At 41.7% G+C, this 17,273-nt stretch overlaps 1 protein-coding gene across 2 annotated transcripts in view; it reads left to right on the top strand.

Moving 5' to 3' along the window:
• The window catches only part of ROCK2 (Rho associated coiled-coil containing protein kinase 2), a 107,116-nt gene that overhangs the window by 50,204 nt on the left and 39,639 nt on the right, over positions 1–17,273 (top strand). For both annotated transcript variants that reach the window (XM_077310780.1, XM_077310774.1), the window contains exons 3-6: positions 715–815; positions 4,452–4,589; positions 6,614–6,874; positions 16,838–16,982. In XM_077310780.1, the coding sequence (XP_077166895.1) occupies positions 715–815; positions 4,452–4,589; positions 6,614–6,874; positions 16,838–16,982 (645 nt within the window). The remainder of the gene's footprint in view (positions 1–714; positions 816–4,451; positions 4,590–6,613; positions 6,875–16,837; positions 16,983–17,273) is intronic.

Here is a 17,273-nt window from a genome sequence, read left to right as displayed (position 1 = left end):
TAGAGAACATAATTATCTGACAAACCACAGTTCTTCTAATAACCATTTTATCAAGACCAGTAGATATAATTTTTTTTATTGATGTCAGTGGATCACTAAGAGAAGAAGAGTTGGTATTTATATCCTGCTTTCCTATACCTTAAGGAGTCTCATACCTTCCCTTCCTCTTCCCAAAGCAGATACCTTGTGAGGAAGGTGGGGCTGAGAAAATTCTGAGAGAATTGTGTCTGGCCCAAGGTCACCCAGCAGACTTCACGTGAAGGAGAAATGAGGAATCTAACCCAGTTCTATAGCTTCCCACTCTTAACCATTACACCAAATTGGCACAAGTGGAAGCACACATGGGAGGCTTGTGAAAACAGTGAAATTTTTCCCTAGATCTCTGCCAGGAAGTTAAAGGTGGGATCTAGTGACCTTCTAGTGGAAGGTGTTACAATATTGGACTAGGATTTGGGAAACTTGTGTTTGACTTTCCATGCTACCATTTAAGCTTGCTGGGCAGACATAAGCCATTGACACACATTTAGCCACATTTATAGAGTTGTCATGAGGATAAAGTTACGGAGATAACAAAAGTCACTTTGAGGCTCCATTTGGGATAGAGCCAGGATACAGATGAAATAAATAAACCATTTAAAGAAAATGTAGCGAGATGAACCAGTATATGACCGTAGCTTGTTTACATTGTAATAGGATTCTTTAAATTTGTTTTAGTTGAGAAAATTGTGGAAAAAATTCGAGCTTTGCAAATGAAAGCAGAAGACTATGATGTTGTTAAAGTGATTGGAAGAGGAGCATTTGGAGAAGTACAGTTGGTAAGAATCAAAATCGCTATAAAACCACTGAACTTAAATTTCAATGATTGTCAATTTTCACATGAATACATTTTAAAATTTGGTTTTATGTTTTTAATGTATGTATTTTGTCTTAGCTATGTAAGCCTCCTTGAGCTCCATAAGGAAGAAAGGTGGCTAATAAATGCTTTAAATCAAAAACTGTTTTTGGTACTTAGGAATAATCACAACTTTAACTTGTCTAAAATATCTTTACCTCATACTGCATACAACACTCAGGAAATGTGTGTTGTGCATATGCAAATATTTCATAAAATATGATTTCTTGTACCCCAAAATGGCCTCCTAATACTTTCAGTTTTTCTTTATTCACTCTTCCAAAGGACAGGTGGCTTGACTTTATACCCTCCTTTAGATTTAGATGTCTTGGTGGTTAGTTCCTCTGAAAAGTGTGTGATGCTCAAAGTACGACAAAACATGAGCATGAGAAGGAAGCTGAAAGGCAATTAATATGGCTTCATAAAAACGTGTAGGTGTAATTAACTGAAGTTTCTTTACTCAATCTTGCTAAATTTGTATGTGAATAAAATAGTTGTTTACAAGAAAAATATCCTTTGGCTTGGTTCCAGACAGCTTTTATGACTCAGTCAATTTTAGTCCTCTTATTTACTGCAGCCTCTATCCCCACAGCCTCTATCCGAACATAACTTTTGCTCATGGGTCCTATGATCCCCAGCACAGTCAAAGGAGACCCTGTCTTCCTTTTTCAGTGTCAGAAAAGGTTTGTTTTTAAATAGAGTGCTCAGAAGGCAACACCATAAAAAAAATCTGTTTAAAAATTAGTAGAAATGTACAGTCAGATTTGGCTTTTGCAAATTAACTAAATGCTGTTGCCTTAGTAATCTATAGTATTTAAGGAGTCTTGAATAACGTTTCTAATTCCTACTCTAAAAGATTAATCTTATTGCATATTAACGAGGATGTCCTTGTGCATATCCTTCAGATTCTCAGCACTCACAGATCACACTCAGTTCAGCAGAAAAGGTACCTTTGTGTTGCCTACACATTGACGGTTTATGCACTGGAGGTTTCATGGCAGGCTGGAGGTTGGAGTTTTAGTTGTGGCAGGTTGCCCCACCCCTTCCTGAACCCACACGGGGGAGCATTTGGCCCGCTGCACCTACTCCTGCGATGGGTCGGACACGACTTCACACATAACAACAACAACAACCTACTCCTGCATGAGAGATGGGGCAATGAAGTTCCCAGTGCATAAACAGTCATTGGCTGCCATCCCTACAACCATGCTTATGGTTCTTTTACCTCATCCAATAAATAAATACAGAATGCTCTCTGAAAATCCAGGATTATGAAGCATTCAGAATTAGTAATGGAAAAGGAGAGAAACGGAGAATAAAAACATCTTATAGATTGTATGAAAACTACAATGGGGGAGCTGAGATTTCAAAGAGAATGTAGCCCCAATTGTCCCGAGGAAAAACGTTGCTAGCAAAATGGAAGAAGAAGGTGCAGGCTTGAAAAAAAAGACTATTATCTAGATTTCTACAGCACCCCACATTACTGCGGGATGTGGCTGTGGCCACTAGCTCTGATCCCTTCAATCACATAGAACATAGAAAACACCAAATTTGGATATGATATGAAATAAGTAATCCCCACACTCACATCCTCACTTTCTAACCTTCTTCCGTCTTCTCGTTTCCCCCTTCTGTGTTTCGATGCCTTCTGTGGCTTCCAATTCAGAAGACAGGCACAAAACCATAGTTTGCTGATTTAGTTATAGTGGCAAGCTAGAATTGCTGGGAAACAGGAATGGAGGCAATCATGGAGGAGGAGGGAACATACAAGGCCAGGACTTGTTTGTAGTACATTTCCAGATTAAGCTTAGGTGTTGCGTCTAGTCTAACTTTTTGCTATAGTCAAATGATTATTTGTTGGTTATTTCTGTCTTGGGGTGGAAGAGTGTATTTTTAATATTCCTTTTATTTATGATTGAGAGAATTTTACCCTGCCTTTCTTTTAAATCAAGCTCAAGGCAGGTTACAAAGATAATAAAGAGGTCGCGTTTCTTGTTCAGAATGAGCTGGATTTGAAAAAAGGAGTGTTAATTTTTGCCCAGGGCCTTAGAATCACCAAGACTACCTCTGCTGCCATTCTCCCTCCCACTCTCTCTCTCTCTCTCTCTCTCTCACACACACACAAAATTTGAATCCTTCCTTATTTAGGAAGTGTTGACTCAAGGCTCTAATTTTCTGTCACATTTGCATGTAGCTGTCTAGTTTTGTTCATCAGTCAGAGACAGTGGTTGTCTTGATGCATGAAAGGGGTGATTGTTTTTGATCATTCAGCCTTATGGATTTATTGCTGCTATTTTCATTTTTGTAATGCACTTATGGAAGCTTTATGCCGTGCAGTGTCTTAGACTAACATTTAGACAAGATGCTAGAAGAGCTCACCAATGTTTTTTAAAAGCTGAATCAGAGCCACATGGTGTCCTGATTCAGATTGGCTCTCTGAAAAGATGAAAGTGTGCACCTATATTTTTCTTTCCAAGACACACAGAGACTAATAGTACACAGAGAGCTGCTGTGGAGTAGTGGTAATAAGCAGCAGACTCTATTCTGGAGATCCAGGTTTGATTCCTCAGTCCTCCACTTAAAGCCTCCTTGGTGATCTTGGGGCAGTTGTAGTTCTCTCACAACTCTCTCAGCTCCACCTATCACACAAGGTGCCTGTGGTGGGGAGAGGGAAGAAAGGCCATTATAAGCTGCTTGGAGACTCCTTGAGGTAGAGAAAAAGCAGGGTATAAAACACAGCTCCTCTTCCTTCATCTTCATCATTGTTTTTTTCAGGCAACAGTCCTGTTTCTCATTCTCCCCCCCCCTCCCCCAAGGTGTAGCTCAGTTCTGAATCAGGGTATTGTATAGTTTTAAAAAGGAATCAAAAAGATCCAATTGGGGAATCTCCCAGCATCACGTCTGCTTTAGGTTTCAGAGACAGGTTCGCTATTAAACAACACAGAAGGGTTATGCAATGAAACTTCTTAGTAAATCTGAAGTGATAAAAGATCGGATTCAGCCTTTTTCTGGCAAGAGAGAGATATAAGGGCCTTTGCCAACAGTCCATGGGTAGATCAGATAAGGATATTTTTTTTGAAAATGCCACCCTGCCAGTGGATAAGATGAACATTTTCTGCTATGGTCTATATCTAGTGAAATGGACTGCCTGACAAGATTAACGTATTATTAATGTACTCATTTATAGTATGGTTTTAATATATACTGTATGTGTACATTGTTGTGAGGCTTCCCAAGATGACCGGCCCGATAAAAGTGGCTTATAAATATAAACATTTTAGTGGAATATCAGCAAAACACCCTTTCAGGCCTGACTTGGTTATGTCTCCATTAGAACGTGTTGCTTTCAGATCTGCCTTGGGATCACATGGTTTCTGCATTTGTATAGTTTTGTAGATCAATACTTTTTCTTAATCTAAAATGTTTAGATCAGTTACTGGGTTCAGTTTTTGTTATTGATGGAAGTAGTTTCAGACTTGTATATTTCTATTGAAGACAAAAATGCAAAGAATCCTTTTGTAATGTCTTGATGAATTAAAAAAAAATTCTTCATCCACAGGTCCGCCATAAAACAACACAGAAGGTTTATGCAATGAAACTTCTTAGTAAATTTGAAATGATCAAAAGATCAGATTCAGCCTTTTTCTGGGAAGAGAGAGACATAATGGCCTTTGCCAACAGTCCGTGGGTAGTTCAGGTAAAGATTTTTTTTTTGAATGCGTAGATTTGTTTTGCACTTTGAGATGCTGTTTTAAGGAAGCACTAAAACTAGTGTCATATATTATCCCTTGGGATAGTGTTAACGGATGGATTTCTGCTAGTTTTGGAATCCAGTTGGCTTTCTCCATATTAAGCAGAAGGTGTAATGGTTTGGGTCCACCAGTACTCTCTACCTGCAGAACACAGCTTCCTCACTTTCTTCGTCCTGCCACAACCCCAAACGCCTTCTGAAATGCCTGTAGGATCAGCAGAGGGGAGAGTGTCCCATGAAAGGGGAATTGGGAGTCTGCAATAGGAAGTGAAAACAATGGAAGTACCCTCCATCTTCTTTCAGATACATTTGCTTGTTGTAAATCAGCTACTGTGAAGTGTATCTGTTTGCTGTGGAAGCCATATGTAGAACATTGAAAACAGAACAATTGTAATAAATAAGCTTTGCACTTGAGGTTTGACCCTTATTTTCTCCTGTAGCATGTACTATTAGTTTTAAACTGTGTTCAGAAAGTTTGATGAAAATGGTAATTTTCAGTATCACCAGCAAACTATGCTGTGAATCTTTATTTGGGTTATTTTAAAACCAAAATAAATGAATTACGCTCACGTGCCGGTGACATGTACAGTTCTGGTTATAATTCATTATTCATGTCCAGGAAGATTGAATTAATTCTGAGTGCATTCAGAATGCATGCAACCCATGTGGAGAGCTTGCAGTCAGGAAGCAGTGGTTATGTTTGGTGTTAGCAAGAACTCCCGGAGGGCTCTTTACATAACTTTCATTTACTGTTTACTTAAAGCAGCTTGCTTTAAGTCAGGAACCAGTACACTCCACTCCCCATTCAGGGACCTCCTCTTATTTTGGTTTTCTAAAACACACACACTTTCTGGCATTCAATTTTTTAATTTTTTTCCTCTGTTACACTGCAAAAAGTTTTTAGGGAATGGAATTTGACTGCTGTGGATTTGCTATCTTGTCTGCCATTGTAGGGGTTGCAAATGAAGAAAGAAGAAGCTAACTATAGGCTACAACACATCTAACGTTCTTCTTTATTCTGAAAAACCCACAGCCAAAACGAGGTTCGGTTTGCAACTCGTTTTCAAGAGAAAAATCTCTTCCTCAGTGGCTCCAAAAGTCTCATAGTTCCAGTAATGTGACATCTATAGGCTATGTTTGACGCAATAAGTATTCTGCTTGAAAGTATCCAATGGACCAATGGTACTGGTAGTATTAAGAGGGGGACCTGCATTGCAACTGCCTATCTCGGTAATTGATTTTAGATGTGTTGTAGCCAGCCGTCAACAGCCTCTTTCTTCATTTGTGTCCAGCAGCTGGTGGGTCTTCTCCTTTTTGCTTCTGCTTATTGTAGGGTTGCAGGCAGGAAGTTGGAAAGGCAGGCAGATGATGGCATGAAATCGCCCCATCCACATTTTTAATCACAGTTTCTGTATGAACGTCAAAGTTACAAGAATATTACTATCCCTAACCTAGTGGGCTGAGAATCAGTGTTGTAATCTCTGTTTAATGCAACTGTAGTTACTACCTCTGAACAAGCTTAACTGTATTTTCTACTGTAATATTTAGTGTCAGGTAAAAGATTGACTTTATCATTGGAATGATAGGTTATCTAAACTGCTCTGGAACTCATGAAAACCCTTTAAAATTGCTGGTTAAGCTACAGTCTGTCAGATGTATTGAGATTTGCTGCTGGTACAGATGTGATTTAATTTTTTTATCATTTATTGTTTTAAGGCTTTTAACTGTTTTGATGTAATTTGTTGGGCCTCATGGGAGAGCGATATATAAATTGAATAAATAATAATGTAAAAAATTGGTATGCTGGTACAATTAAATAATTGTTCCATACCAGAACTGTTCTGGAATTAAGACATAGGGATGTGTGTGGAAGCTTTCATAGTATTTTAAATGGGTTATGATTTAATAGTATGTTGAAAGTTGACCAGCCTGGCTAACATTTTTACAAATGTCCATCCCTCTGGCTGCAGCTTTTTTGTGCCTTTCAAGATGACCGATACTTATATATGGTAATGGAGTACATGCCTGGTGGAGATCTTGTGAACCTTATGAGCAATTATGATGTGCCTGAAAAGTGGGCCAAATTTTATACAGCTGAAGTTGTCCTCGCACTCAATGCGATTCACTCCTTGGGATTAATACACAGAGATGTGAAACCTGACAATATGCTTTTGGATAAATATGGACATTTGAAGCTGGCAGATTTCGGCACTTGTATGAGAATGGATGAAGTAAGTACCCATTGTGTATTCTTCTAAAATAATTAGTAGTTTGTTTAATTATGCTGCATGTAAGAAAAAGTGTAGTATAGTAGCTCGAGAACCATAAAATGCCTGTTTTAAATCTTACCCCTGCACTAAGATCACTTTGGGGGCCTCTGACAAGCCATTCACTCTCCTAGATACAGTATACTTTATGGAAATATTGGAATGATTGCTGAATAATCTGAAATGCTTTCAATGCTCTTAAGACTACACATGTATTAAATATTACTGGAATTTTTTTGAAGTACAAGAATTAAAGTTTCATCTCCATGTTCAAGGCACAGTTTTGTATTGAAAAGGCTACCTGTTTTCCAAGGGAAGGGGGAGAACATACAAACAAATATTTATGTCTAGGAAAAAAAGCCTGTTGTACTTAAAAATACAATGGAGAGGCCATGGCAGACCTTTTCGGGGTAGAGGGGGGAGCGCTGGTGGAGACTCTCCTCCTCCCCCCACCCAGGAGAGGCCTCCATGGGCCTTTTCAGGGCTGGGGGGGGGAGTGCTGGCGGGGGACTCCATTCCTCCCCTGCCCTGGGCAGGCTTGCCAAAGCCTGGAGAGGCAGTGGTGAGCCTTTTCGGGGCGGCGGGAATGCTAGCAGAGACTGGCTTGCTCCTTCCCCCCTCTCCCCCATCAACCCCACTGAGGATTGATGAGGCTGCAGCTGGGGCTGCTCAAGGCACGGGTGAGTGCTGGTGAGAGCTCCCCCCCCCCATGGGCTTAAGGTCCAGGTCCTCTGCCCTCCCTCTCATCTCCCACTGGCTGCTTAGCTTACCACGGGTTGGCACTTCTTCTATATGGAAGAAGTTGGATGGGGATGCAGACAGGGGTGGGACATCCTACCTGATTGGCTGTTTGTTGGACTGACAGCCAATCAGGGATGAGACAGCCTACCTGATTGGCAGTTAGGCTATGAGTCCCAACTTCTCCCACCACCCTTTAATTTATATGTTCAGATGTCTTATCTTACCCATAAGATTTTGTGAAAATGAAATTTGGCATATATATTGAGGTTTAAGTTCTATGTGCCAGGTTTTGAACCAAATCCAAAGCTGCCCCAGTTTAATTGTCATTGGTATTTTTAATACTGCTTGTTAGGATGTGAAGTCTTAGGATCACTGTTCTTTACCAGTTGTTACGAACGTACACAATATTTTTGGGAATGTTAAGAGCAAATTAGCAATAATTTTGGTAGTGATCCAGAGCAGGGGTTGCCAACCCCCCGGTCTGCAGCCCAATACCGGCCTGAGAAGGCCTCGGTGCTGGGCCGCCAGCAACCGTACCTGCCTCTCTCCTGGCTAGCTTCTTGCTGTGAGAGTGGGGGGAAGAGGCAGGCGCGGCCTCCGGCATGCCAGTGGACGCTAACACGCACATGCGGCTATTCTGCACATGCACATTAGTGCCACCTGCTGGCGAAAACGCACATGCATGCGGCCGGGCCGGCAGCTTTCCCTCAACCCTGGAGGCGGTCCTCAACCGCTAATCCAGAGAATTGTGAATGACTCATGTAAGGGTTTGTGCTCACCCAGTTAGGCATTATACTTATTTTTCCAGTTGCTGCTTGTGGGACCGCAATAATATTTATCAAAATTAATTCCTTCTCCCCCAAACAAGGTTCAGGGCAGCAAACAATATATATAAAAAAATAAAACTAACTTTAAAATATAAAATAGTTTTTAAAAATATTAAACTAAGAGTGGCACTTGTATAAATGATCCTGTGTCTGTAGGTAGTGTGTATTGGATTAAAGTTTCAAGTTCAAGAATACTTAAAATGAGAGCCTCTCCTGTTGTTCACTGAGGAGAAATTTGTAATCAAAAATTATTGCTTGTGATTGCATTAAAGAATTCTTAATTAGCTGCTGCTGATAAGGAGCGAGCCCTTTACCAGCAGAACGGAGAAGTATTTAATTTTCTTTGCTATCTGAAAGCAAGTTATATTTGATTTGATAATTCTTTCCGTAGTGGGGCCTCACATCATAAGTATTTATTTACTGCATACAGTTATTCTCATAGCATCCCCTAGTGGTCTTCAGAGGTCTTAAACCAAAATAAATCAACCAGTCAGCTGTATGGAAAATTTTCTGTTGGAGTCCATTTTTACACTGTGGAAATATGCGGTATATTCTTGGTTATTCATGTGTTTTGTTACGACACTGTGATGGATTATGTTTCTAACGTTTCTAAAGCTAGATACTGTCATGAAAAGCTAGCACACAAAAATAGCATTTCCCAAAGTTGGAATGCAGTTAAGGGGGGCTGAATGGGGCAGCATGTTAATTACTCTAAGTCATTTACTACTTTACTAGTAAAATGTTTAGAATGTGAAGGCAGTAGAGATTCATTTCCGGGGGGAAATGATAGCAGTAGATGGTCTACTTACAATTTGCACTGAGCACCACTTCCCTGGTGCATAAAACACGGTTGGCATTTTGGCTGACTGGGTGGCCTAGGTTGCCTGAGTACAGAAACAAATAAAAACACCCCTTGTGCACATGGATTTCTAGATTATGTCAGTTCTGGTGCATTCAGTACATTGATGCATGGGGGGAGGGATTGCTCACTTTATTGCTTCATTTGAATGTAAAGGCAATCTTTGTTTGTTATGAGGAAAGTTATAGTTATTATTTAATGTGGCATTTATATATGCAAATAAATCTATTAATAGTTCATCCTGCTCTTCTTCAGAAGAGCTCCAACACAGTGTCTGTGTTTTGTTTTTTAGACACTGTCCCAGTCATCTAGTTTTACAAGACCAAATCTGTTTAGCTTCAGTATACCTTCAGAATTTTCTCTTGGCTTTTCCCTGAAATATAATGCATGTTAAGTGGGTGGTTATCATTAAGTTTTTTCAGGACACTTTCAAACAGGCATAAGTGATTGGTGAGATAAATCTTGATTATAGTTGAACATACTTCTCACTGCTTTTCATCTAAGGGGACTGCTTGTCTCCTTATGCTCCCAGCAGGGCTCTCCGCTCTGCGGGTGCTAATCTACTGGACATCCCTGGCCCTAAGGAAGCACGCTTGGTCTTGACCTTTTAAGTTCTGGCCCCGACCTGGTAGAATGAGCTCCTGGGAGGGCCGAGGGCCCTGCTATCAGAGTTCTGCAGGCCTGCAAAATGGAGCTCTTCAGCCAGGTCTTTGGTTGAGATCAGGGCTAGGAACAATGGGGACCCTTGCAGTAACATCTAGCGTAACCCACACTGAGGGGGGATGGCTGCAGGATGGGGGGAGGGACTACACAGCCAATCTTGTTTTATCTTTTTAGCTTATGCTTGCTTCATTCTGTTATGGGATAGGGGTTATATGGTATTTTATGTGTTTTTTTGTTGTATATTGTACCCCACCATGAGTCCCCAGAGAGTTGTGGGCCAAAAAATTGAGAAATAAATAAAAAGTGGTGGTGCCTTTTTCTTCCTTGCGGCCTTATGACCACCTTCAAGAAAGTAACACACTTTGGAGTCCCAGCTCCTTGTCTGAGAAATAGTGATTTATGCACTTTTTAAGTAACGCAAGCTGAGGGCAGGCAGGCGTCTGCATTGTTAGCCGTGGAATGTAAGAGGAATCTTGTGGTTTTTCATCCATGGCTATCAGTGGGGTCTTGCTTCACATGCAGTTTTCTCAACTGCAGCCTTAAACGTCACTCTTCAAGACTCGTAAGCTTCAGTGGTGGCTCTTTATATGTGTAGTAGATGGTCATTTCTAACTCGCCTACCTAAGCAAAGCCATCTGTTTCTATGGCAGGCTTCTTGCATGCCTTAAGTACGGTAGCACAATCCCCTTGTTTTGGAGGGACTCCGTTTGCCATGTGGAAAACTGAACCTCATGGGGAATAGTTTGTATTAACTACTTTGTGAAGCGGCATTAGTGACACACCTGCTTTATATGAGAGGATGAGCGATAGGGTTGTGAGTGTCCTGCATAGTGCAGGGGGTTGGACTAGATGACCCAGGAGGTCCCATCCAACTCTATGATTCTATGAGTGCCAGGGTGGCACGATGTGTCTAGAACAATAAAATGGAGTGGTGCCTGGAAATAGCAGGGGGGAAATCATTAACATTTGCATTTCCAAGACAGTGTTTCCTTGAAGGAAGCCATGACGCCAGGCTTACCTTGGGATTCGTTTGTAGCTGTTGGGCTGGGAGCTAGCTGAGGGGGACAGTTTCCATGGTGGCTGTGGACTGGCTGGGGAGAGAAGGGGATCTAGTCAAACCAGGAGTTCAGAAGCTTCCTTTGTCCCCCCCCCCCCCCCCCATATAGTTGCACTGCTGCTGAGATTCACCTTCAGTCAGTTCTGGTTCCACTAAGACTGTCCATCTTGGTACTAGTGAGAATTGGTGTGAGCTGAGGCTGCATTCCTAAGGCATTTATTTTCTCAGAAGATGCAATGTTCTTCAGTGGCTGCCTCCTCTAAGGTGGCGTTTCTCTTTGGTGGCTCCTTCCTGTGGCAGTGAGGGTCCAATGGCAGCATCTTCCCCTGGGTAGTAAGGTGGTGCTTTCCCCCCAGCAGTAAGGCTTCAGCAGGAATACTGTTCATGGCAGTAGCAAATCAGTGTTCAGCAGCTTTTCTTGTCCAGCAGCACACACAGCAGTGAGGAATCTTCAGGGGGGAGCGGGGCAGTGCTGAGCAGTCGTTTTTTACCCCCCCTCCCTTTCCTGTGAACTGCATTTGAACTGCACATTTTGATTGTGAGCTGCTTTCTCCCTGCATTCATTGAGCACGAGGGAGTACCACATGGGTGCCTGGTTGGTGCCCCCTCCCCAACAGAGTGTGTGTCTCTGCACTCTTTAAGAAGTCACTCATGCACAACCTGTCCTTTTTTGTTAATTGGTGAGCTGGTCCCTGGGCTGAGCCATACCGTGACCTAAAGAGGAGCATGTACTCAGGTTTCCATGCATGCAGCCACCCCCACCCCCCAATAGCTCTTCTTTTTGCCTTTTTAAAAAGGAAAACAGAGCTATAGAAAAGAGAAGAGTAGGAGAAGGGTTATACAACATATTTACGTTTGTCAAAGATAGTCATGTATATAATGTATGGGAGAGAGAATACTTTCCCTTTCACACCCTTCATTATAATAATTATTATATATCTATAAAATACAATCATTCTTATTTCTATGGGGGTTCAGTTGTATTTACACCTTACGTTTCAAACTTTATAGTTAACCTATTTTGGCTATAACACTGGTTTTTATCATTACTACATATCCAGTATAACATTTTTGCCGTATTCATTAGAACTTTTAATAGATAAGCTGTATATTGCAGTGTAACACCAATTTGTATTAGAAGTATTACATTTGGAACATATTTTACTTCTGCTTATATTTCATTACAATACATTGGTATATGATATTTTTTATTGTAAGGTTGTCTCTTGCTTGCATAATACACTCCATCTCTCCTCAAATGTTTCTGAAATAGGTTGCTAATTTTGCCATTATCACATATTCAGCAAGTTTATTTTTCCACTCTTCTAAATGTGGACAGATGTCTAGTTTCTGTTTAGCTGCATAAATAGTTCTAGATGCTGTCACGATGTATTTGAATATCTCTACTAAAATTTATGTCAGTTTGTTAGGCAGAACACCAAGTAGCATGCTGTTGGCTTCCATTGGACTCCCCAGCTTTTCTTGAGGGCAGCAACTGCCTTGCAAGACTACTGCTCAACCCTGCTTCTGTCTAATTAAAAATGATAATAGTAAATTTAAAATGAAGAAGGGTACCGCTTCAGCTAAACAGGTGCCTAGTGCTTGTACGTGTACACGGGCCAGAGCAGCTAGGCCAGGTCATCCCTGGACCTATCTCTGCCCTGCAGCCAATGGCCTTCTACTCAAGAACAGGCTTCTCATATAGTACAGCCCCCTCTAGTGGGGCCCAATAGCATGGTTGTTTTTCTGGGCATATCTCAGACTCCATTTTTTTCTTGGTTGAACATCTGGTTTCCTATCCACCAGTTCCCAAGGCCTGTGCTGTTCCAGCATCTTTGAGGAAGAAGACAATGAGTAGGTTTTTATATTTTGCTTTTCCCTATGCTAAGGAATCTCAAAGCAGCTTATGATGGTCTTCCTTTTTCTACAACGGTCAACTTGTGAGGTAGGTGGGTCTGAAAGAGTTCTGTGAGAGCTATGATTGGCATAAGGCTATCCAGCAGGCTTCGTGTGGAAGAGTGGGGAATCAAGCTCAATTCTCCAGATTAGAATCTGCCATTCTTAAACATTACACCATGCTTGAGGGTTGATCCACAGAGGTATACCTCAGCCAAAAGGCAATTCATCAGGTGTCTTAAGTTTCAGAGGTCATCTGGAGGTTGTGACACATCCAGCAGTGACTCACTTAGATGACTCTTCCTCTGAGGAGGAATGTTTTTATGGGGATCATCCAGTCCCCCTATCCAAATTTTGGCTGGCGTTTGTCTTGAGGGCACAGACTAAATGGGGGAAAGTGCAGCAATTTAATGTGATGAGGCTTTTTGCAAACAGGCCTCATACAGTGAAATAACCAAGTGGGACCTGATCAATGAAAAGCTGTGTCAGGCCTCACATCAAGGCCAGGGCTGCAGAAAGGGCCCTTAGGCAGGAAGCTACCTAGGATGTATGCTGAGAATATAATCAGGGAAAGTCTCGGGGGGTTGGGTCTAAATTTGAGCTTCTCTCATCTTTACAATATTTAAATTTGCAAGTGTCATGCAGTCATATATTGTTGCTCTGGATCTCCAGCCAGGGATTATGCAGTTTGTTGCTTCTGTATTTGGTGCTGTCCAAATAGCTGCAGAAATGGGGCTCCCCCAGACATCATACAGACAATTGGGTATTGGAAATCCTCTTCTTACAAGTGCCTCCCCAGTTCAGTTAGGCCCCTGTAGAGCAACACAAGGCAGCATGGTTCATTGGTCACATTATCATTTACTGGGCTGGGGCCTATGCAGCCTCCTCTGGGTGAAGGACCACATTTTGGAATTGAAGATTGTCTTCAGGTCACTTGGATGGGGCACAGAGTGTTGCACTGGGATGTTCTGTATCTTTCCAGGTCTTCCAGCTATGTTCTTCTATGTTATAAAGGGGTGGATCTCACTATTAACTTGACCATAGATTTGTATACTCCTGGATATGTGTTCCTAATGATGTGAAGTGCATGGGGCCATCTTACTGGGTACAGTTTGCCAGGAGAAAGTTTAGTGGGGTGACAGGGCATCTCATTGAGGTAGCTGGTGGCTTCATAGAATCATAGAGTTGGAAGGGGCCATACAGGCCATCTAGTCCAATCCCCTGCTCAACGCAGGATCAGCCCTAAGCATTCTAAAGCATCCAAAAAAAGTGTATATCCAACCTTTGCTTGAAGACTGCCAGTGACGGGGAGCTCACCACCTCCTTAGGCAGTTGCTGCTTCATTATATGACACCTGGGCATACAGCCATCTTTAGGGCCAAAGGTGTTAATCTCTTGGAAATTTGACTTCTTGGGATTCACAGCTTTGTTGGCTGCATCCATAGGAACTTTGGCTGAAGCAAGGTGGCTCGCCTGGCTCTTGGGGGTGGAGGTCATATAGTGGCCTGCCCAGCTTGTGGTCTGTCAAATAACTTACCACCAGGTTGCAAGGGAACCATGCAGTGGCTTTGCGGACATGTGGGATATAGGGGCTTGTCACTCCAAGTTTACTTGTTGGCTGGATGGGAGAATGGGGTGATATAAGGTAGCATGTGGGTTGTCCAATGTTGGATCCACCCCTGCGCTGGTCCAGTGGTCCTGTAGTTGTACTCAGTAAAGCTGTGGCCTGTGTTTTCTCTCCAGTCATGTCTTTGGTGTTTGGGTCTTTCCCATCACCCTTGCTCCCTCCCCTGCCTCTAGGACTTCAGATGGGGGTACTGGGCCTTTTGAAGGACTCCATCTTTTCTCCCCACTCACCTTCAAGATAATTTGATTATAACCTCTATTCTCAAGACCTTCAAAGACTTAACTTTCCATCTTTACAGTCTTGTGGGCAGTATTTAGCTGCTAATGAGGGGAAGTGAAGCCTTTTCAACATGTGTTCATATGGTATATGGAATGGTAATCAACTGTAAAAGAGCTAGCATGGTGTAGTTAAGAGGGGCGGCCTGTAATCTATAGAACCAGGTTTGATTCCCCACTCCTTCTCTCTGTGCAACCAGCTGGGTGACCATGGGCCAATCACATTTCTCTCAGAGGTTTCTCAAACCTATCTACCTCACAGTGTGTATATAGTGGGGCGATGAAGGAAAGGCAATTATGAGCCACTTAGAGGCTCCTGTGGGTGGTAAAAAGCGGGGTACAAAACCAGTTGTTCAAAACATCCTATGAACAATATTTTATCAGTGAGAATGGACACCATGCACTTCTACCAGAGGCAAAGTGGAATTTTTGTGGCAGCACAATAAGGTTATAGGGGAAATGACAAGTCATTGTATATTTTTGTCACTTACAGCTAACCGCCTCTCTATGCCTTAAATCACTTTTTATTCGCTATACCTCCTCTGTGAAAGTATTGTGGGTAACACTTATATGAATATCTTGCAACTCATAATTTAAAACACAGGTTTTTTTCTTGGATCTGGATTTTTTCATTTCTTTTCTGATACGTCCAAAATGATGTTTTGGTACTGGTAGAATATTTTCAAATGAAAGATAAAAGTTGCTATAAGAAGCAGGCCTTGTATAAAGCCATCACAGTTTTATCTGTTATGTTAAGAAACTGTTAATCTAGCATTCCGTCAGACATCAGAGGTGGAGATAATGTAGGTTTACTATATTGTTATTGTATTTGTATATTGCTCTCCTGGCAAGTCAGGTCAGGACAATGAACAACAATAAATACTAACAATAATACAAGTTAAAAATGAATAGACATTATAAAACCATTTAAAACACATTCCATAGCTAGCTGCAGCATTAACCCACATATTTCCAGTCCTCTCAGTGATGCTTCTATGGAGTGTGTTTTTATAGGGGGGTCCATTTGATATTATAGGATCACTGGGCCCAACCAAACAGTTGATTGAAGAGCTCTGTCTTGCAGGCCTTGTTCAACTGTGCCAGTCCGTCAGGTGTTCAAATCTCCTTTGGGAGCTGATTCCACTGAAAGCATCTTGGCTCTGGTTGAGACCAGATGTTCTTTCTTGGGGGCCAGGGACGACCAACCACTTGGTATTTGTAGAGCAAAGCGCTCTTCAGGGACATAGGCTGAGAGGTAGTCCCTTAATTACTCAGGGCCCCAACCACGAATGGCCTTAAGGGTAAGCACCAATATCTTAAACTTGATCCAGAATTCAACCGGTAGCCAGTGCAGCTGCCAAGACACATGCTGGAAATGGACCCTCCAAGGTGTTCCCATGAGGACCTGGGCTGCTGCATTCTGGACCTACTGTATTCTGGATCAGTTCCAGGGCTGCAGCTGAGTGATGCTGAGCTTGTAACAGCAGCCTCTCTAGTCACTGAGACTATGCTACATAACTTGTGTGTAATATAGTAAAATTCAGGAATATATTAAAAGTTCTTTGTTTTCTGCAAACTTTAATCTGTATATCTGACATCTCTCATTGGAGCATCAAGAAAGCAACCACAACTGGACTCAGTTGCCCAGTTTAAACAGAGATGCTTCTGAATCTTGCCTTCTGTTTTAGAATCAGGTTCAAATCTCTTTTGGAGCTTATTTTAAAGATTTCTGTTTTGAGATTGCGTTCTCATGCATTCTCAGTTTTTGGTTATTCTGTTTGCCTCTTAATTTAACTCCTTCAGTCCTTTTAGCAAGATTTGTTTTTACTTGTGCACTTTGTGAAAGTGACTATATAGGGGTGATTATGGAGTTACAATATTTTTAACAAAAAAAAGCTACTTTTATTTTTCAAAAATGTAAGCTACTCAGCCACCATACTAATCAGTTGTATTGTTTAATTCTTGTCCATGTAATTATTAAGACAGGTATGGTGCGTTGTGATACAGCAGTTGGAACACCTGACTACATATCACCTGAAGTATTAAAGTCACAAGGGGGTGATGGTTATTACGGACGGGAATGCGATTGGTGGTCTGTAGGAGTTTTTCTGTTTGAGATGCTAGTTGGTGAGTAGTAAATTCTTCTTACTCTCTCCCTCAGCCTGGGTGAAATAATGGGTTTTAGCCTGGGGCCTAAAAGAAAATAAAGTAGTTGTTAGAAAACTTTGAGGGGTAGGAGGACATTCCAGAGGCAAGGTGCTGCTACAGAAAATGCCCTGTTTGTAGGCACTATCTACTTCACATCTGAAGGATGGGGGCACAGAGAGCAGGGTGTAAGAGGCACATCTTAACTGGTGGGATGGATGGTATGGGAGATATCTTTCAGGGGTTATGGCTGATCAGACAAAGCAAGGGGAA

Source organism: Paroedura picta, chromosome 1 (genome assembly GCF_049243985.1).
Source record: "Paroedura picta isolate Pp20150507F chromosome 1, Ppicta_v3.0, whole genome shotgun sequence".
Taxonomy (NCBI): domain Eukaryota; kingdom Metazoa; phylum Chordata; class Lepidosauria; order Squamata; family Gekkonidae; genus Paroedura; species Paroedura picta.
This window is presented reverse-complemented; position numbering and strand designations above follow the sequence as displayed.